General features: G+C 42.5%; 1 protein-coding gene across 1 annotated transcript in view; it reads left to right on the forward strand.

Moving 5' to 3' along the window:
• Nucleotides 1-21,930, forward strand: part of LOC122555511 (ATPase MORC2-like) — a 97,794-nt gene that overhangs the window by 44,153 nt on the left and 31,711 nt on the right. The window contains exons 12-15 of the mRNA XM_043701535.1: nucleotides 3,584-3,725; nucleotides 6,344-6,530; nucleotides 11,075-11,229; nucleotides 15,249-15,377. Of these exons, the coding sequence (XP_043557470.1) occupies nucleotides 3,584-3,725; nucleotides 6,344-6,530; nucleotides 11,075-11,229; nucleotides 15,249-15,377 (613 nt within the window). The remainder of the gene's footprint in view (nucleotides 1-3,583; nucleotides 3,726-6,343; nucleotides 6,531-11,074; nucleotides 11,230-15,248; nucleotides 15,378-21,930) is intronic.

Raw genomic sequence — 21,930 nt, forward strand, 5'->3', positions numbered from 1 at the left:
GTTCCCTTTGTAACTTCAGGAGCTTACTTTTATTGTTTTGCTCTTGCTTTCTGACTGATTTAAGATATTCTCTTTCCAAAATATGTTTAAGCTTGCCAATGCTCACCACAAATTATCAAAGTCGGAGAGAGATTTAGACATAAAAAGGAAACTGCACCAAGAAAAGCTAAGGTATCCATTCATTTAATTGCAAACCCACTTTGAATTTAATATTGGTCACTTACTAACTCTGCATGCTGTGGAAAATTTCTAACATTTCTGACGATCTCTATCAAGACTGAAAACTTTAAACAACATCTATACACTATTGTTCGTTTACCTCAGCATGTTAGAACACAAGTGTATTATGCTACCATATTTGTAGATTTTGTTGGTATTTTAAATTTGCAAAAATAAATGATTAAGTTAATGCTATAAATATGCATCTCTGGAAGTACTTTTGAATTTTATCTCCTATCTTGAAAGTGCCAATTTTTATTTCTGATACCTTACATGAGAATGCAGAAATCGCATTGGAAGTGTCATTTGTTCCATAGTATAATACTGTGCCACGAATGTTACATGAAACACATAATTTCTGATTTGCCTTCTTATTCCTAGAGCACTGAAAGTCCCAGATAAACTGACTTTTATTTTTGGAGTGAACGTTGAGAAGAGAAACTTGGATGGAATGTTTATATATAACAACAGCCGTCTAATCAAAATGTATAAGAGAATTGGAGTACAGCTGAATCACATGTTAAGGTGCTGTCTTCTACAAAAAAGTTAATTTCTCTTGAGGTAGTACAAGGGCACTTTCATTTGCACAAATATTTTCAAAAAGATTAAGTGAAAGAAAAACTGCTATTCATAATTATTTGAAAATGGACATATAAAGAAAAAAGTAAGTACTAGGTGCTGATTGTTCTAACTGCCAAGCTGCACATGTTCATTGAGGTAGAGTTAGGCCATTCAGAAATGTGGCTCTGCAGTGTCATTTCACTGAGTGTAGACTGGGCCAAGCATTTCTTTTGTTGGCTGCTTCTGCTGCTTATGCCTGATCCTGAACTCCCCACTGTCGTGATTGGAATGAGGTCAGCCAGGTGAACCTGGTAGGAAATGAGTTTTTTTTTTCTATTATATCAGATTCCCTAGTGTGGAAACAGGCCCCTCAGCCCAACAAGTCCACACCGACACTCCGAGGAGCAACCCACCCAGAACCATTCCCTTCTGACAAATGCACATAACACTATGGGCAATTTAGCATGGCCAATTCACCTGACCTGCACATCTTTGGACTGTGGAAGGAAACCGGAGAACCCAGAGGAAACCCACGCAGACATGGGGAGAATGTGCAAACTCCACACAGGCAGTCCCCTGAAGCTGGAATCGAACCTGGGACCCTGGTGCTGTGAGGCAGCAGTGCTAACCACTGAGCCACCATGCAGCCCCTGATTGGGGCTGTTAACCTGGTCCAATCAGGGAGCCCTGGCTGACAGATATAAATGTAGTGTCAGGGCTTTTGCTCACTCTGGGAACAGGTTCTGAGCTGACTGGGTCAATAAAGGGTGACAGGGTACCAGCCTTTGTGGAGTTATTTCAGTGGCAATGACAGCAAAACATGCCTCTGAAGAGATTTGCTTGCAACAGTCATCTTTGAGTTTGGATAAGCATTTCTGGCATCATGCCGCTATTTGGAAAGCTTGACTCATTCAATCCTGCCATGGAAGATGGGCCCAGTATGCAGAAAGAATGCTTTTTTTGGGGCATATGACATTGAGGCAGAAAATCAGTGAGTAATTCTCCTGAAAGCTTGTGGACCTGCAACTTTTTCAGTTGTTAGAAGTCAAACTTTCCCAGAGGCAACAGATGCTAAAACCTTTTAAGAGTTGACAGATTTAGCTAAGAAATATTACAATTCCAAGCTGCCTCTAATTCTGAGATGCTATCAGTTTTATTTGGCAGTTCGAGAACCAGATGAATGCATATTTGGATTCTTGATGATGTTAAGATGACTAACAGAGACCTGTGATTTTGATTTAACATTAAGTGAGATGCTGAGTTTAGGATGTGGGATTAAATGATGTGACCATGCAAAATTGGCCTACTCCCTACTAGCTGAACCCAAATGAACTTCAAATAGGCACTATAACTGACTTTGTCATTAGAAAATGCATCAAGTGGAGCTTATGAGTTACAGGGTATTCCAACGGAAGTGGACACCCTCACCAAGCTTGGGGAACACCACTTAAGTGAAGGCAATTGTGTAGCTTCACACAGGACATATCTTGAACAAAGGGACTTGACGTCAGCCCACAGCAAAACACCAAAACAAAACCAAGCCTCGGCCAAACAGTTAAAATTTTCTCAAGGATCCGGACCAGTAGGCCATTGTAGTTGCTGCTGGTATGTGGACTTAACTCTGCAAAAGAGTCCCACTAGGTCTGAAATGAGTAAGAGAACTCATAGCTAATATCTAGGAGAGTGCACCCGCTGGAAAGCCAACTTATATCTTGTTTGGAACAGTTAAATTGCTTAGCAAAATCCAAATCAGAACCAATCAAAATTAATGTATGGATAAACGGTCACCTGGTTCTAATGGAGGTTGATACCAATGCAGCTATATCAGTGATTACAGAACTAACCTTTAACAGAATTCGTTCTGGACTTCAACCCTTAAGTTCACATAAGACCTTGGCCAGGCTGATAACCTATGCCGGGGAACACCTACAGATTAAGAGTACAACTTCAAACCTTGAAAGTGTCAGAAATGATTTACAAGGATGTTGCCAGGGTTGGAGGATTTGAGCTATAGGGAGAGGCTGAACAGGCTGGAGCTGTTTTCCTGCAGCATCGGAGGCGGAGGGGTGACCTTATAGAGGTTTATGAGGGGCATGGATAGGGAAAATAAAGAAGAGCTTTTCCCTGGGTTGGGGGAGTTCAGAACTAGAGGGGTTAGGGTGAGAGGGGAAAGATTTAAAAGGGACCTAAGGAGCAACATTTTCTTGCAAAGGGTGGTGCATGTAAGAAATAAGCTGCCAAAGGAAGTGGTGGAGGCTGGTACAATTCTAGCATTTAAAAGGCATCTAGATGGGTATATGAATAGGAAGGTTTTGGAGGGATATGGGCCAAGTGTTAGCAAATGAGACTAGATTAATTTAAGATACCTGGTCGGCATGGACAGGTTAGACCAAAGGGTCTGTTTCTGTGCTGTACATCTCTATGACTCTATAATTTCGGTTCTGGTGTCAAATAAGTAGCAGCTGGTTCACTCCCCACTGATTGTAGTAAAAGGCTTATAGGGCAAAATTGGTTGAGAGATTCAACTTGATTGGCTCAACATTTTTGATTAGAAAATGGTTGCCTGAGTGAAGTTCGAAATAAATGTCCAGAAGGTTTCAGCTTCCTGATTTCTGCCTCGACTTTTGCATACAAGGCGCGCCCAGTGCCATTTGCCCTGTATGCAGAAGTAGTGGCAGAAATCAGGAGGCTTAAAAGCGAAGGAATCATTAAACCAGTACAGTTTGTGGAATGGGCAACACCGGTCATACACCGGTCATACTGATTGTGAAGTCGATGACAAACGGTGAACTACTTTTTGTAGCTGGATAAATACCCAATCACTTGCATAGAGAACTTACACACAAAAGTGCTCCCCTTCATGAAGCTGAACATGAGCCATGCATACCTGCAAGTGCGATTAGATGAAGATTTCCAGACGTATGCTACAATTAATACCCATAAGGGTTTGGACCAGTGTAGAGGGTATCATCAGCCTATGTCATTTTCCAGCAGACAATGGAGAACATTTTACCATTTATCTGGATGGCATCCTAATAACTAGGAAGAGTATTAAAGAACATTTAGAGAACTTGGACATAGTGCTTAAACGTTGCTTCAAGATGGAGGTATGCCTTAAGAGGAAATAATGTGTGTTCCATGCACCGTAACTTGGGCTACAAAGTTGATAAGACTGGGTTACACCTGTTCGATGATAAGTGAGAGCAGTCAAAGGTGCTCACTCCCACATCTGTACTGATCTTAGGTCTTTCTATGGTTTTGTTAATTATTACGGAAAATTCATTCATAACTAGGCCTCCATCTTGACACCCTTATGTTTGCTATTGGAAAAGGGTCAGCCTTGGAAATGATCTCAAAGCCAACATGTAGTCTTTAGGGAAGTGAACAAGAAGCTATTCTCATCCAAGATACTGGCACACTACAGTCCAAGCACGATATGATGTTAACATGCAATGCTTCCCCATATGGTATTAGGGTGGTGTTGGCTCCCTATGGCCCAGTGGTGAGGAATGCCCAATAGTGTATGCTTCCTGGACTTTGGCTGATGACAAACGAAGATACTCCTGGGGAGAGAAAGAAGGTTCGGCTGTCATCTTTGGTGTGCAAACATTTCTCCAACACATTTATGGATGTAAATTTGTGGTAGTAACAGACACAAATCCCTGCTAGGACTAGTTAACGAGGACAGGGTCATTCTAACCATAGCTTCAGATCAAATTCAGCAGTAGACTCTTATTCTGAGTGCATACAAATACGAATTGGAACACCATTCGGGGGCTAAGTGGCAAATGTGGATGCCTTGAGCCATTTCTCACTGGTGGTCACACCACTGATAACACCACAGCTGGAAGAATCTGTTTTATTTTAAACATCCTTCATACCCTTTTGGTTACTGCTGACAATATCAGGCTATAGACAAAAAGATTCCATCCTGGCAAAACTGAAACAGCTGGTGGTGATGGGAGAAACCAAAGGACCATTAAATTGAAAGCTTTCTGCATCTGATGAGAGCAGATGTCCGTAAACGATGATGTATTACTATGGGGAGCAAGTCTGATTGTCCCAAGCAAAGGTCGTTGACAGTGGCTGAACTCCACCAGGGTTATCCAGGAGTTTCCAATATGAAAATGTTGGCAAGAAGTATGTCTGGCGGCCAGGATTGGATGCCAACATAGCCACATTGGTGGGGCAGTGTCCAAAGTGCCAACAAGGACAAAACGAGCTGCCAGAAGTTTCCCCACCTTCATGAGCATGGCCTGGCAAAACATGGATCGGTTATATATCGACTATGCTGGTCCTTTCATGTATGTTTTTAGTTATTGTGGATGCCTATTCAAAATGGTCGGACGTGAAAGAGTTCATCAGGAACACCAGTGCTGGACAGAAGACTCCTCAAAGCACCCTCAAGGACAGAACCCCCTAGTCCTCACCTTCCACCCACCTCCGCATACATTGCATCATCCTCTGCCATTTCCGCCACCTCCAAATGGACCCCACCACCAGTGATATATTTCCCTCCCCACCCCTATATGCTTTCCATAAAGACCGTTCCCTCCGCGACTACCTGGTCAGGTCCACGCTCCCTAACTACCCACCCTCCCCTTCTGGCACCTTACCCTGCGCCCACACCTTCTCCCTCACCTCCATCCAAGCCCCCAAAGGGGCCTTACACATCTATCAAAGGTTCAACTGCATGTCCACATGTCATTTTCTGTAACCATTGCTCCCGATGTGGTCTCCTCTACATTGGGGAGACTGGATGCCTACACACAGAACACTTCAGAGAACATCTCCGAGATACCCTCACCAATCAACCCCACCGCCCCGTGACTGAACATTTCAACTCCCCAATCCACTCTGCCAAGGACATGCCATTGCCCCAATCCACTCTGCCATTGCCACTCCCTTACCACCTGATGCCTGGAGGAAGAACGCCTCATCTTCTGCCTCGGGACCCTTCAACCCCATGGCATCAATGTGACTTCACCAGTTTCCTCATTTGCCCTCCCCCCACCTTACCCTAGTTCCAACCTTCCAGCTCAGCACTGCCCTCATGACCTGTCCCACCTGTCAATCTTCCTTCCCACCTATCCGCTCCACCCTCTTTCCTGACCTGTCACCTTCACCCCCACCTCCATCCACCTATTGCACTCTCAGCTACCTTCTTCCCAGCCCTACCCCACTCCCATTTATCTTTCCAACCCTGAAGCTCCCAGCCTCATTCCTGATGAAGGGCTTTTGCCCGAAAAGTCAATTTTCCTGCTCTTCGGATGCTGCCTGACCAGCACCACTCATCTTGACTTCCTCAAAGCAAGAAGCAATTTATTTCAGGGAATGAAGTTTGGTATTGAAACCACAGAAATGACTCTGCAGGGGTAAGAGACATGGTTAACACAAGGTTGTATCCCACGACGTACAAAGTTCAGGTAGGAGAGGCAATTCTGAACAAGCACATGGACCACACAAAAGCTGGGACCTCGCAGACGGAAGGAGGAAAACATACCTGTCCCTTCAAAACATCGGCAAGGCTGTCAGAAACCTTGGGTCCTCCCCCTTCATCTAGCATCGAAGAAACCACTGAAGACAAGATGGACACAAGAACTGTCGCAGCTGTTGCCACCTAAAGAAGATGAATTTCAGTCGAAACACTCCTGGTGTAAGAGGCAGGCTATGGTCAGGTACACGCTGCCAGTATCCAAAGCAGAATCTGGAGAACCAGACCTGGTGCAAAAACGCACATTTGGAATGAGGTCAGCTAAGTGAACTTCATAGAAAATGAGTTACCGAATTGGTTCTGCTTGCTCTAGCAGCTGGCTCTGAGCCAGCTGGGTCAGAGTCTTGGACAATGCACACCAAAATAAAGAGTGACTTAGTGACTGGATATTGGCCTTTGTGGAGTTATTTCCATCATTGCAGCCCATTCCTGGCAGTCTGAGTTTTCTTGGTTTAAGATTTGAATTTTAATGGGCATGCTGCACAAGGCATGGTATTGCCATGTGGTAATGCCTCACAATGGATATTGTAGTTTTTTTCCCTTCTTGTAATTGCTATCAATTGCTAGTTGATCCAGCTGTAGCTCTACAGGTTTACATTTTACCTCATTTCACTGTAAATTATGCATTTAGATCACAATTTGTCAATGAATACTGAATTTCTGGACAAATTATCTCTAATAGAGACTCCTCACACTCAGGGAATGATCTCCCCTTCTATCAGGCAGAGGATACAGAAGCCTGAACGCATGCACCAGTATGTCCAGGGACAGCTTCTTCCCGGCCAGTTTTAGACTATTGAATGGACTCTCTCCCCTCAAATAATGCTGATCTTGCTAATGTTGACCTCTCTTCTACACCCTGTCCAATGTTACCTGTATGTCTCTGTCTAAATCTAGTTCTGTGCAACCTTGCTTACTATGATCTACCTGTACTACTTGTAAACAAAGCTTTTCACATACTTTGATACATGTGACAATCAATCAATCAATCAATCAATATATTAATTCATATGCTTGATTTATAATTTCAAGATCTTACAGATTGCTTTCAATACCTCCCAGAAGACAAATGCTTATTCTGGTAGACTTCTGGCAAGGTCAGGAGTATTGGCAACTGGGAGGTGGGGTCTGTACCTTGGACAGTTGGAGCTCATGTTGTCATCATGCTTTGCTGAGAACATAGAGAAGTGTGATATGCTCCTGCTTTGTGCTGCTTCTAAATTCCCAGCTCATCCATGTCCTGCTTGTTGGCTGCTGATACTGTCACCGTGGACTACTTGATTCTCACTATCCACCCATCCCCTTCTAATTTTTGACTTCAGGCACATGAACTGTCTTCAGCCCTATCAGAACCTGAGTAGGAGAAAGAACAACAACACTACCAATGATAGGGCCATAAAACTTAATCTGTCACATCAGTCAGTTCAAATATTGGCACTGCTCATAACTGGTAGGCTAACGCAAAGTTCAGATCAGCAGAGTATGACAGGTTTGATAGTGAGAAAGGATGTTCATTTTTCATGCAGCTTCAGGAGGGAGATTAGGAAACAGATCCTGCTACAGATAGTCTGATTAGACTCTTGATGAGCAACATACAGGAGAATGCTGTTGGGCATGCGCCCAAGATACTTGGTGTACTGCTGCCATGCCACACAGCATCATGCCTCTCCAGAGGAGTAGAGGAGTCCACCTCCAAATTGACAGAAGGTAATGTATGGCCTACTGCTTTCCCTAATGTGCTGCAGAACCAGAGGCACTGCAATGACAGTCCCCAAATCTGATGTATATGATTAAGTCATTGAAACCCCTGACTTCCATGTTAAGGGTGTAACAACACTGTCTGCCAAATATAAGAAATCACCCGAACATCTCAAAATAGTCTCGAGCCATGGTCTGTCTCTAACATGTTACATGACTGATTTGAGTCTGATGGTCGATCTCACCACCTACTCTTTCTCCATCATCGCGTATACGTCAATCATCATGCTGCTGCATGAGTTCCTTTCCAGAAGCTGTTTGGCTAGAGAAAAGTGCAGGCATTTCCAACTGCTTGTATGGTGTTTCAGTTTGGTTCAGACAGACTGAATTACAGGTAAAGAATGTTTTGTGTACAAAAGAATTTAAAAAAACCTAGGAACTGGTGGTAAAGCCGATATATCACAGTGCTAGAAACGTAGGCAGTTCAACCCATATGGACTCTATGAAAGAACAGCTCAGCTTTTCCTACTGCTTTGGCATTCTTTGCAGACCATCAGTCTTGTTTTCTTTAGCAGCTAATCTAATAGATCTGTGCAGGACAATAAAAATTTAAGGGGAATGCTGCTATGCTCCACATACAATATTCAAACAAACTAAACTGACCAGGGCCTTCAGAAGTAAATCATGACGATAGAAGTGACCACCCATGCCTCCGCACTTGAAAGCAGCCAGCAACATTCTGAATGTCCCACAGGTACTGATCCTACTTGCAGGATAACCAATGGCAGAGTGACAGCATGAACTACAGGCTGAAGCAATAGTGATTAATGATGAACTTAAACCATCTCAAAAATGTATAACTTCTACATAAGAATGGGAAATTTCCTTTCACAATTTTAAAAGGTACAGGAGTTTGCCTTCTTTGCTAACAAAGTATATGATAAGTAAAAAGGGGAATTTGAAATGCAGAGTAAATTCAAGGATAGTTTTCCCTCAAACAGGATGCTTTGGAACGAGATATTTGACAAGCTGAAGCCTTGTTGAAAACTCAACAATCTTTTTTTTTGATAAATCAGCGTCAAAATGTAAGGCTTACACTGAAGTATCATTTTGCATTTGCCAACTTCTAGCAAAACAAGAAATCCAAGAGGGATGGCAAAGTAATTCAACAAAAATGACACTTTATTCAAAGGTTTAAACAACAAAGAAGAAATAATAACTGCAATCTTGAGTTTATCATTTTGTGCTTCCACTGTAGCATGACAACTGGGATCTTTAGCCAAAGATCTCGTTCACCAACTACACTGGGACCTGAAGGACTATGAATGTTTCTCACTGCAGTTCAATGAATCTATCAGAATGACTAATGCACATTTTGCAACTGAAAGAGAGAACAGGGGGTGAGGATATCTGCTGCAAAACACTCCAATCAAGAAACTGGTTTTCATCACAACTGATGGTACACCAGCCATGCTCAACACAAATGCAGACTTTTTGAATTTTCTAGAAATTATCCTGATTTTCCCCTTTTCATTTTCTCTAATACCAATGCATAATCCACCAGTAAGCATTAGCCAGCAAAATGATGGACTTCTCTCATGTATTGAAAGCCGCTGTTAAAATTGTGCACCCTATGTTAGGTATTGCTTGTTTAAATCCTCGGCAAACTCTGTGCTGCCTGTGGTGAACTAACCTCCCATACTGATGTGATGTAGTTAAGTCAAGGGGAGGTCCTGCAACGATCTTTTAGATCTGATGGCTGAAATCATCACTTTTCTTCAATCAAGTGTCCAATGAGCTATCTAACATTTCGTGGTTGCTCAAGTTTGGGTAGTTTACAGAAATAATGTCAACACTGAGCAGGTTGAAATGTGAACACAGGAAAAGGACTGATACTTGACATTAAAGATCAGTGCTGTGAATGTATTCAAATTGAAACAGAGTTTGTGGTCCTCTCAATTTTACAAAAATGTTGCAACACTGATTTTTTTTTCTAGCACATCATCCATACTCAAAAATAAAGAAAACTTCTGCATATTTCTTCCTGAGAAAGCTAGCAGAGGAATTCAGCAGGTGATTTCAAGAATTAGACATAATTAAACAAATTGCCATCAGATACATTTTTTCAAGTAGATGTAGGTTAGCTATTAAATTCTATTAGGTATCTGATTTACAAAGAAATAAAATTTATATGGAGATAATTACAATGCAAAATTATATTGAGATCAAAGGACAGTGGGATTTTAAAGTGAAAACATATTTTGAGTCCACGAACATCAGACAGCGTTCTCCCAAATGAAGATAACGAAATCTAAGTATTGCACCTGTCTCTCAGCCATTTGATGGACTGTATATAGCTAGAAGACTCAAACTACAACCCAGACTTCTAAACACTGACAGATAATGTCCAGTCACAGATGTAACACTGGGACTTGGCGAGTGGTGAACAAAAATAATAATTATATATACTTTGTTTCATGTTTATATAAGCACGAAAAGTAAATTGGTTGTTCTATACTTTCTTAGGGTCTTGGGTTTCCTTAAATTCAGAAAGTGATGGTGCACCTGAAATAGTTAGAGAACACGTCTCTAGAGTACCTCAGAGATTTTGTAATAGCAGAAGTTATTAAAAATTACCTTAATTACATGTTGGGTGTCTAGCCCTTTAATTAGTACTGAGGCTAAACCTTTCTTGCAGTTGCACACTTGATCTTTGATAAATGATAACCAAATATGTCCAGTGGAACTCTGTAGTCCAAAGTTGCAACAGCTGGTTTGAACTGAGCTATGTTATGATAGCACCACTGCAACTGCTTCTGGCACAAGCAGCAGAGGCTTGTGAGAGTGCCCTTCTCAACATGATATTCCATGTGGTGGTGCTGTAAGTAGCTGGTGAGGTAGATAGATTTTGTTTCTGTAGTACCATCTTCAGCAACTTTACTGATCTGAATATCATGAAATTAGTTCTTGGATTATGAAATGACTATGCTGGTCAGGCAACCTAATATTCTTCTATTTCACAATATGCTTAATTCACATGTTGATAAATTTGCAGCAGAAGATGCAATCTGTTTGTTATTCACTGTGAATTTATATTCTTAGGGCTTGTCGCGGTGTTGTGGGTGTTGTCGATGTACCCAGTGTGATGATGGAGCCTACTCATAATAAGCAAGACTTTGCAGATGCCAAAGAATACTCCAGTTTGCTTCGCATTATGGGTCAATTTCTGTATCAGTATTGGAAGGATCTTGGCATTGGTAAGAAAAAGATGTAGTTTATTGTGATTGTAAAATAGTTGCTTCCAGTGTGAGCTGTCTGTTATATGCCTAAAGTAGATACATGCCTTCATTCTCACTGTTCTGTGCATGAGCTTTGTATGAGATGATATACAAAGATTTGAACCATAAAATTAGATTAATTACTTCAATTACAAGTCAGGTTTGATTGGGTGAAGTTAGTTTTTCTGCTCGCAAAGCATATCAGTGTCAAAGCAGAAAGTAAAACCCAGTAGAGCAAATGAATAATATGTTTAGATATTTAGAAAAAGCTTCAAATTATTATAGTCAGATAACTCAATTGTTATTGAATAGTTCGGTACTTAAATTAAATAGCCATCCAACAAGTCTTTTCTGAGCCCTTTCGTGTACCACAACATCCTTCCAATAGGAAGGAGGCCAAAATTGCATGCAATATTCTAAAAGTGGCCTAACCAACATCCTGTACGGTCACAACACGACCTCCAAACTCCTATACTCAATGCTCTGAACAATAAAGGAAAACATACCAAATGTCGCCTTCACTATCCTATCTACCTGCGACTCTACTTTCAAGGAGCTATGAACCTGCAATCCAATGTCTCTTTAAGTATACTCAATGAACTGGCCTCCACAGCCTTCTGTGCCAATGAATTTTATAGATTCACTAATCTCTGGCTGAAGATGTTTCTCCTTATCTCAGTTCTAAAAGATTTACTCTGAGGCTGTGCCCTTGGGTCCTAGTCTCTTCTACAAATGAAAACATCTTCCCGACATCTACTCTGTTCAGGCCATTCAGCATTCTGTATGTTTCAATTAGATACCCCCGTCATCCTTCTCAACTCCTTTGAGTATAGATCCAGAGTTCTCACTGGATACCACAAAATATTATGGGTCTTGACAACAGTGCAGCAATAGTTTTCCTTTTATTTGTTCAGGCATGTGGAATTCACTGGCTGTGACAGCATTTATTGTCCATTATGAAGTGTACTTGAGAAGGTGATGGCCAGCTGCTTTCGTGAACCACTACATTTGGTATGGGTACACCAACAATGCTGTTGGGGAGGGAGTTCCAGGATTTTGACACAGTAACATTGGGGGAACAGCGATATATTTTCGAGCCAGGATTGTGAGTGGTTTGGAGGGGAATTTGCCAGAGGTGGTATTTCCATGTTTCTGTTGCCCTGTCCTTCTTGATGGTAATGTTGTCCAAGGATCTTTAAATTTCTATAGTGTATCTTGTAAAAGTTGCATTCTGCTGCTGCCACTGTGTGTTGATGGTGGAGGGGATATTTAAGGATATGATGACAATCATGGGCTACTTTACCTAGATGATGTCTGTGGTGTTAAAGATGCAGTTGTTAGAGATGATCTTAGTTAAGGAGATCAGAATATAGAATGGGTTTGGATGGAGATAATGAATAATACCAGGAAAGACATGACATTAGGAGTGGTCTGCAGGCTCCCTAACTGTGACTACAATCTAGGACAAAATATTGAACCCTTGTCTTAAGGATAAAAAATTCCAGTCATGTAAATCAAGAGTTGGAAGGCAAGGTGGGGGGGGGTGGTGGATACTGTGGAAATTACTCTTGTGAGGAAAGCAAATTGAGCTGAGGGCTGATAAATCTTTGGGGAGAAAGTGAGGACTGCAGATGCTGGAGATCAGAGCTGAAAATGTATTGCTGGAAAAGCGCAGCATGTCAGGCAGCATCCAAGGAGCAGGAGAATCGACGTTTCGGGCATAAGCCCTTCTTCAGGATAAATCGTTGGGTCCAGGTGCAGATTACCATAGGACCTTCAAAGAGTTGCTAATGATTTCACAATATTTCCTAGTTTCCGGAATTGTTCAATTTGACTGGAAAGTAATAAATCTAAGCCCTCTATTCAGGAAGGGAGGGAGACAGAAAATAGAAAACAATTGCCTAGTTATTTAATGTCTTTTGCAGGAAGGTAATAAAATCAGTTATAAGTAGATTACAGCTGCTCAATTAGATAAACTCAAAGTAACCAGGAGTCACATGGATTTAGCACAGAGAAATCACGTTTAATCAACTAGCTGTAGTTCTCGGAAGGAATAACATATACTGAAGATAAAGGAGAGCCAGGGGCATACTGTACATTGATTTCTAGAAGCAATACAAATGCATTGTATGATGTAATGTGAACTGGGAAAATGGAGGTTTGGACAACTGTATTGCAGAAAATGAACCAGTTTTGTTTTATGACTTAAAAGTAGAATTGTGTGGTGTTCATACATTGATTATGCAAGGACATACAACTTTTGGAGAGGTTGCATTGCACTTTCATGAGACTTTCTGTCTCTATCAACAGGGAAAAAAGAGAACCTGCCCTGGAATTGAGTTTTGTCGCATAACAAAGAGAGCAGTGGCTCACAAATCTCCAATATCCCTCAATACAAGGAAGGTGACTTCCCCCTTCACCCTCTGCCCCCTATCCTTGCCTTTCCGTCATCTCTGTGAATGGAAGAAAACCACCAATAGTAGAAATGCTGGAGATCACAGTGAGTCAGGGCACATCCATGGAGAGAGAGCAAGCCTACATTTTGAGTCCAGATGACTCTTCATCAGAGCTGATGTGAAGTGTGGAGGGGACTGCATTTATGCAATAGTAAGGCGGGGAGAGAGGGTGCTGGGAGTATTGGAGTGCTGGGGAGAAAGGTGTTGATAGAGCAGACTAAGTGATTAGAATGTGAGAAGGACAGAACAATAGTGTGTCTAACTGCCAGACTGGAAATAACAGATGGCTCTACTGGAGTCCCTCCACTTTCTTTCTCCCGGAGCACTCCACCCTCCACTATTGCATAAATGCTGTCTCCTCCACACTTCACATCAGCTCTGATGAAGAATCATCTAGACTCAAAACGTTAGTTTGCTCTCTCTGCATGGATGCTGCCTGACCTTCTGTGATCTCCAGCATTTGTTTTCAGCACAGATTCCAGCATCCACTGTAATTTGCTTCCAAAAGGAAGCACTTCTGACTTGAGTAAAAACCCAGGTCCAACATTCCGGCAACTGAATTGAGGATCACTCTGATCACCAGCACTGTAACATCATTGTCAGAAGCTAAAAGAAAACTGTGATTATTCCATGCCTGTGGTTTGGATTATTGATTAACAGAATTTGTTCATTTTACCTGCATTTACCACTTACAGCATGGTTTTACATTTATATGGCTCTGTTGATTTTAGGGGGTTCGTGATCACAGTTACCTAATATAGGCAGTCAACAAGTTGAGTAATATTCTGATAATTTGAGTTTAAGAAGTAACAGTTTAGATATGATGCGTTATTTAATTAGATAAAGAAAGTATACAGCCTTGAAAATTGAGGATGGTTCAGTCGTACCAGAAGACAGACTGTCAGCACAGAAGGTTTTGGTCTCGTTAAAGTTGAGCATCCTACTTTGTAGCTGATGTGTTAGGGAACCTTTCCCTGAGTCTTTCTCCTCTCTTCTGGTTTGTCTTGCATCTACTGATGAGGACAGCTCAACGAAGACTAATCTCCAGGAATGCCCAATGAAAACTTTCAACTAGGTCTGCTTGATGAGATCTTCCCTCAGCCCCTGAGCACTTATTGTTCTATCATAGATCTGCGGTAGGTAACTTACACTCTGTCAATCAGTTGTCTGAGCCTTTCTGGTCATGGGACAGCCACTCATGATGTAAGATAATCGTTGTCCCCTTGCCCAGCTTCGAAGGAAGGTTAGTTTACCATTCTTTCTAAGAGCAAATACTACATATTTTTGAAAATAACACTCCTACTATAGGTTGTATTTCATGCCATATAAATTGTTGATGTTAGTTCAGTGGGAATTATGCCAACCGTAGTTGATATAATTCTTTGTTTTCAAATGTTAGAACTCTGGAAAGTTTAGTACTGCTCTAATCACTGCTACATTAAATCTCCATGCTGCACAATAAATACTAGGAACATTCAGTTTTTAAGGAATCCCAATATAAACTGAACATCTGTGTCATTCTGACACTTCATGTGCTTTCAGCCCAAATGGGAGTTGTAAAATTTTGGAATGAGTTTGGATATTTGTCAACAAACTGGAACTTGTCACCTTCCAATGCACTTCAGTACAAGAGGAAACGTGCCATTGAAATTCCAGTTATAATGCAGTGTGGTAAGTTCCACTTATTTGTGAATTACTAGCACAGTAAAGAAATGTATTTTCTAAGTAGCATTTTATTTTATAGGTAAACATCAGGAACAGATTGATCAAAACTGTGTAAAACAAACAAATGGTAATGTGTTAAACATAAAGTCAGGGTTAAATTTCATTGAGGTCTGGCTGGAAACTGATTTAACTGAAGTGTCTTGAAAGTTCGGGAGAGAACACTGAAGTTGAGCAAAAAGATACATTTCTGGACTTCAGTATTTTTTAAAGATGGATTTAGAATACTAGTTTTCACCATTGAAGCTCTAGAATTATTAATGGCGTAATTCAAAAAAATGTTACAGAGAATATCAACATTTAACACTTTTTGGATGACATTCAGGGCTTGGAACATTATGTCCAATATGGTAGTGAATACCAATTAAGTAGTTGCTTACAAAAACATATTGGCTAAATATTTAAAGGAAAAATATAGCATGTGTATGGGGAAAGAACAGGGAAGCAAAACTAGCTGGATTGGAAGTGTTGGCATTGAATCAATGAGCCAAATGGCCAACTTCTGTTAGCGAGTTTTGAGAAGGTTTGTAGCTCTGGTTGAGGTTTGGATGTTTGCCTACTGAGTTGGAAGGTTCATTTTCAGACATTTCGTCACCATACTATGTAACATCATCAGTGAACCTCTGGATGAAGCGCTGGTGGCATGGCCCGCTTGCTATTTATGTGTTTTGGTTTCCATACACAGGATGCAGAGTTGGGCTGAGAAAAGGAGATGGAGTTCAACCTGGATAAATGCAAAGTGATGCATTTTGGAAGGTCAAACTTGAATGCTGAATATAGGATTAAAGACAGGATTCTTGGCAGTGTGGAGGAACAGAGGGATCTTGGTGTGCAAGTACATAGATCCCTTAAAGTTGCACCCAGAGTGGATAGGGATGTTAAGAAAGCATATGGTGTTTCATTAACAGGGGGATCAAGTTTAAGAGCCACGACATTTTGCTACAGTTCTACAAGTCCCTGGTGAGACCACACTTGGAATATTGTGTCCAGTTCTGGTCACCCTACTATAGGAAAGATACAGAGGCTTTGGAGAGGGTGCAAAAAAGGTTTACCAGGATGCTGCCTGGACTGGAGGGCTTTCCTTATGAAGAGAGGTTGAATAAGCTCGGACCTTTCTCTCTGGAGCAAAGGAGGAAGAGAGGACACCTGATCGAGGTATACAAGATAATGAGAGGAATGGATAGAGTCAATACCCAGAGACCTTTCCCCAGGGCACAATTGACTGGTATGAGGAGTCATAGTTTTAAGATATTAGGAGAAAGGTATAGAGGGGACATCAGAGGACGGTTCTTTACGCGAGAGCTGTAAATGCATGGAATGCGTTGCCAGCTGAGGTGGTGGAAGTGAAGTCATTGGGGACATTTAAGTGACTGTTGGACATGCACATGGATAGCAGTGAGTTGAGGGGTGCGTATGTTAAGTTATTTTATTTTACTTTAGGATTAACCTTTGGCACAACATCGTGGGCCAAAGGACCTATTCTGTACTATACGTTTCTATGTTCTATGTTCGATGTTTCCTTGGGTTGGTGATGTCATTTCCTGTGGCTATGTCATGTCCTGTTCCTTTTCTCAGGGGTGGTAAATGGGATCTAAGTCACTGTGTTTGTTAATAGAGTTCCGATTGGAATGCCATGCTTCTAGGAATTCTCATGCGTGTCTCTGTTGGCATGTCCTAGGATAGATGTGTTGTCCCAGTCAAAGTAGTGTTCTTCCTCGTCTGCATGTAGGGTTACTAGTGAGAATGGGTCATGTCGTTTTGTGGCTAGTTGATGTTCATGTATGTCCAATGTAGTTTTTGTTACAGTTCTTGCAAGGTATTTTGTAAATGACATTAGTTTTGCTTGTTGTCTGTATAGGGTCTTTCAAGTTCATTAGCTGCTGTTTTAGTGTGTAGGTGAGTTTGTGGGCTACCATGATGCCAAGAGGTTTGAGTAGTTGAAACTTTATTGCTGGAACAGCACAGCAGGTCAGGCAGCATCCAGGGAACAGGAGATTCGACGTTTCGGGCACAGGCCCTTCTTCAGGAATGAGCAGAGAGTGTTCAGCAGGAGAAGATAAAAGGTAGGGAGGAGGGACTTGGAGGAGGGGCGTTGGAAATGTGATAGGTGGAAAGAGGTCAAGGTGGGGGTGATAGGTCGGAGTAGGATGGAGGCGGAGAGGTCAGGAAGAAGACTGCAGGTCAGGAAGGCGGTGCCGGGCTGGAGGGATCCGGCTGAGACAAGGTGGGGGGAGGGGGGATGAAGAAACTGGTGAAGTCCAAGTTCATCCCCTGCGGTTGGAGTGTTCCCAGTCGGAAGATAAGACGCTCCTCCTCCGACCGTCGGGTTGTTGTGGTTTGGCGGTGGATGAGTCCAATGACCTGCATATCCTCGGTGGAGTGGGAGGGGGAGTTGAAATGCTGTGCCACAGGTTGGTTGGGTTGGTTCGTCCGGGTGGCCCAGAGGTGCTCTCTGAATCGCTCCGCAAGTAGGCGGCCTGTCTCCCCAATATAGAGGAGGCCAGACCGGCTGCAGCGGATGCAGTAGATGATGTGGGTGGAGGTGCAGGTGAATCTGTGGCGGATATGGAAGTTTCCTTTGGGGCCTTGGAGAGAGGTGAGGGGGGAGGTGTGGGCGCAAGTGTTGCACCTCCTGCGGTTGCAAGGGAAGGTGCCGGGAGTGGTGGTTGGGTCGGTGGGGGGTGTGGATCTGACAAGGGAGTTGCGGAGGGAGTGGTCTCTACGGAAAGCTGATAGGGGTGGGGAGGGAAATATATCCTTGGTGCTGGGGTCTGTTTGGAGGTGGCGGAAGTGACGGCGGATGATGCGCTGTACATGGAGATTGGTGGGGTGGTAGGTGAGGACCAGTGGGGTTCTGTCCTGGTGGCGGTTGGAGGGGTGGGGCTCAAGGGCGGAGGAGCGGGAAGTGGAGGAGATGCGGTGGAGGGCACCGTCGACCACGTCGGGGGGGAAATTGCGGTCCTTGAAGAAGGAGGCCATCTGTGTTGTACGTATTTTGAACTGGTCCAAGAGGTTTGAGTAGTCTGGCAGTCATTTCTGAGACTACTTAGACCTCTTGGCATCATGGTAGCCCACAAACCCACCAACACACTAAAACAGCAGGTAATGAACTTGAAAGACCCTATACAGACAAGAAGCAAAACTAATGTCATTTACAAAATGACTATCAAGAACTGTAACAAAAACTACACCTAATAAACAGGCAGAAAACTAGCCACCAGGATACATGAACATCAACTAGCCATAAAAAGACATGACCCACTCTCACTAGTATCCTTACATGCAGGTGAGGAAGGACACCACTTCAACTGGGACAACACATCCATCCTTGGACAAGCCAAACAGAGAAATGCACAAGAATTCCTCGAAGCATGGAATTCCAATCGGAATTTTATTATCAAACACATTGACTTGGATCCCATTTACCACCCCTGAAAAAAATAACAGGAAATTACATCACCATAGGAAATGATGTCACCACAGGAAATGACATCACCAACCCAAGGGACCCAAAACACATAAATAGAAAGTGGGTCAAAGCACAAGTGCTTCATCCGGAGGCTCACTGATGATATTAGGTAAAAACAATGACTGCAGATGCTGGAAACCAGATTCTGGATCAGTGGTGCTGGAAGAGCACAGCAATTCAGGCAGCATCCTCCAGCACCACTGATCCAATCACTGATGATATTACCTAGTATGATGATGAAACATCTGAAAACGAACCTTCCAGCTCAGTGAGCAAACCTACATCAAGGCCTATCTCTGTGCTAGACTGTATGGTTCAATAATGTAATCATGTTTACTGCAAAAGCCTGTGGTTCAAAGTATTAGCATTAAAAAGGGACACTCAGTGAGGATTTGGTGTTTGAGAATTGTCCCTGAGAATTAACACATTAGAAAGGAGGGGTAAAGTAAAAGGAAAATGGGGGGATCCAAGATAGCGGCGATCTGAGAAGATCGCACTGCAGAGCTCCACGTCGCAGCACAAGCAGGGAGATCCTTTAACCCCTCCAACCCAGGCCATCGTGATATCTTGGGACTCCGGAAAGATTGTGGAGTTCCAAGAAACTTCTAAAAATTAACTTTATTTTCAGCCACCCTGAGATGCCTAAAAAGGGAGGAGGAGCATCCGAGGCCGGGTCTGCAGTTCATCCTGCAGCAGCCTTGGAGTCAATTACTTTCCAGGCCCTGGTAACCAGCTCTCAAAATCTCACGAGATGCTGGGGAAACAGATTGAAGAGAAGCTGACTCCAATCTCGCTCATGCTGCAGACGCATGAGCAGCAGCTAGGAGACCTGGAGGAGAGGACGGATGAGGTTGAACACAGGGTCACAGTGGTGGAAGCTGATGCCGGTTCATCCAAGGATAGGATCCAAGCCCTGTAGATGCAGGTCCGTAATTTGCATGACCAAGTGGATGATCTTGAGAACAGGGGCAGGAGAAAAAACATTCAGACCATCGGTCTGCTTGAGGGTAAGGAAGGTGAGCAGCCTGCGGAATTTGTTGAGGATTGGCTGCCGAAATTCCTTGACTTGGAGGCTGGCATGAGAGGATTGAAGATAGAGAGGGCTCACTGGGTCGCAGTGCGGAGATCGGGTCTGGGTCCTCTCCTAATAATTCCATCATTACCGGAATAAGGAGAGAGTCATGGAGGCTTCCAGAGTCCAGGGGAAGGTTCCGAAGGCCCTAATCTATGAGGGCTCTAAGATCATGTTTTTTCAGGACTTCTCAGCGGCGGTGATCCAGAAATGAAAATCTTACAATGGTTTCAAGAGAAGACAGAGGGAGCTTGGGATTCAGTACTCCCTGAGGTATCCGGCGGTACTTTGGATCACCTTAGATAGATCCATACATCTCTTTGACATATCAGAGAAGGCAAGAGACTTTGTGGACAAACTAACCTAATTTGAACAATTGTAGTGTGTATAAATAGTGTTGTTTGGGTATGTGTTTATCATTCTGTAAAAGAAACTGAGGAAGTCCGGTTGGAGCATTATCTTTGTTTTCCTCTATTGATAATAATTTGGTTTAAACTCTGTCTGGCGGTAGTCGAGATGTACATTTTCAATTTTTAAGTTAGGATATACCAAAGGATGGGTAGGGTATTTATTCACCTTTTTTTTAAAGAAAATGTTTTTTTATTTATATTGATGTTCTATGGGGTGTTTATTCTTTTCTGCTTGTGTTTGCAGTGTGGCTCTAGCTGGGAGAAGTGAAGATGGTTGGGATGGTTAGATGCCTACTTATGGGCAGTTTGGGATGGGTAGTTGCCCCCTCTGGGCAGGGGGTGAGTTCCCTACTCACTGCTGTTGGTGCTTCATATGTTGGTTTGTTTTTTGGTTTTTGTTGTATTTTATTCTCAATAGTTTTGTAGGGTTGTTAAATGTAGTGGTTATGTAGTTTTCATATTTGGTGGATCATCTGACACTAAGGCTCAGCAGTTTGTGGTTCGGGTTCCTCCTCTCTGGAATTTAAATGTTATTGCAGAAGATTATGGCTAATGATTTGATTAAATGGTGTACCTGGAATATCAAGGGAAATCACTCACCAATTAAGAGGAAGAAGGTACTCTTTAGTCTTAGAAAGGAGAAGATGGATATTGCTTTGTTACAGAAGATACATTTGGATGACAAGAAGCATCTGACATTCCAGCAGAATAACTTTGACCGAGTTTATTTTTCATCATTTATTTCCAGTAGTAGGGGAGTGGCTATATTGGTTCGGAAAAATCTCCCATTTAAATTGTTGAAGTGTGTTAAAGACACACACGGGAGCTTTGTAATTCTTAAAGCCTTGATAAATGGGGAAGAATACAGTGTTTTAAATTTTTATTGCCCTCCCCCCCCCAGCTCATCCCCTTAAATTTTTGGTAGATGCTTTTTCTAAGCTGATAAGTCTTGAGTCCCGGCACATCATTATAGGGAGATATTTTAACTGTCTCATGGATCCCACAGTAGACAGGTTGCCCAAAGATTTCTCGATACCCTCCGTACAAACTAAAGTTAGTGGGTCTGTGTGGGGAATTAGGGTTGATGGACATCTGGAGGTGTCTGAACCCTAGAGGTAGGGATTTTACGTTTTTCTCCAATCTGCATAGATGTCACACGAGGATTGTTTTTTTTTTCTGACCCCTGCAGTAACCCTGGATCTGGTGGCATCTCGTACAATTGGTAATGTTACCATCTCTGATCATGCTCTAGTGTACCTTATGGTTAAGATTAAAGATGTTACAGTGGATTTGAGGTACTGGGAAATGGATCCCTTTATCCTCAGGGATAATAAATTTGTGGATTATTTCTCTAGGGAATTTCGGGCATTCCTAGATATCAACATAGGCTCGGTTGATAGTTCATCCGTTCTTTGGGAAACTGCCCAAGCCTATGCCAAGGGGTTAGTTATTTCATATTCCGCCAGTAGGAAGCGGCAGAAGCAGCAACGTCTCCTTGAAGCACGATTGAAGGCAGCCGAGAAGGCCTACTTTGACAGACCCACATTGGTT

This window comes from Chiloscyllium plagiosum, chromosome 12, assembly GCF_004010195.1.
Source record: "Chiloscyllium plagiosum isolate BGI_BamShark_2017 chromosome 12, ASM401019v2, whole genome shotgun sequence".
Lineage (NCBI taxonomy): Eukaryota > Metazoa > Chordata > Chondrichthyes > Orectolobiformes > Hemiscylliidae > Chiloscyllium > Chiloscyllium plagiosum.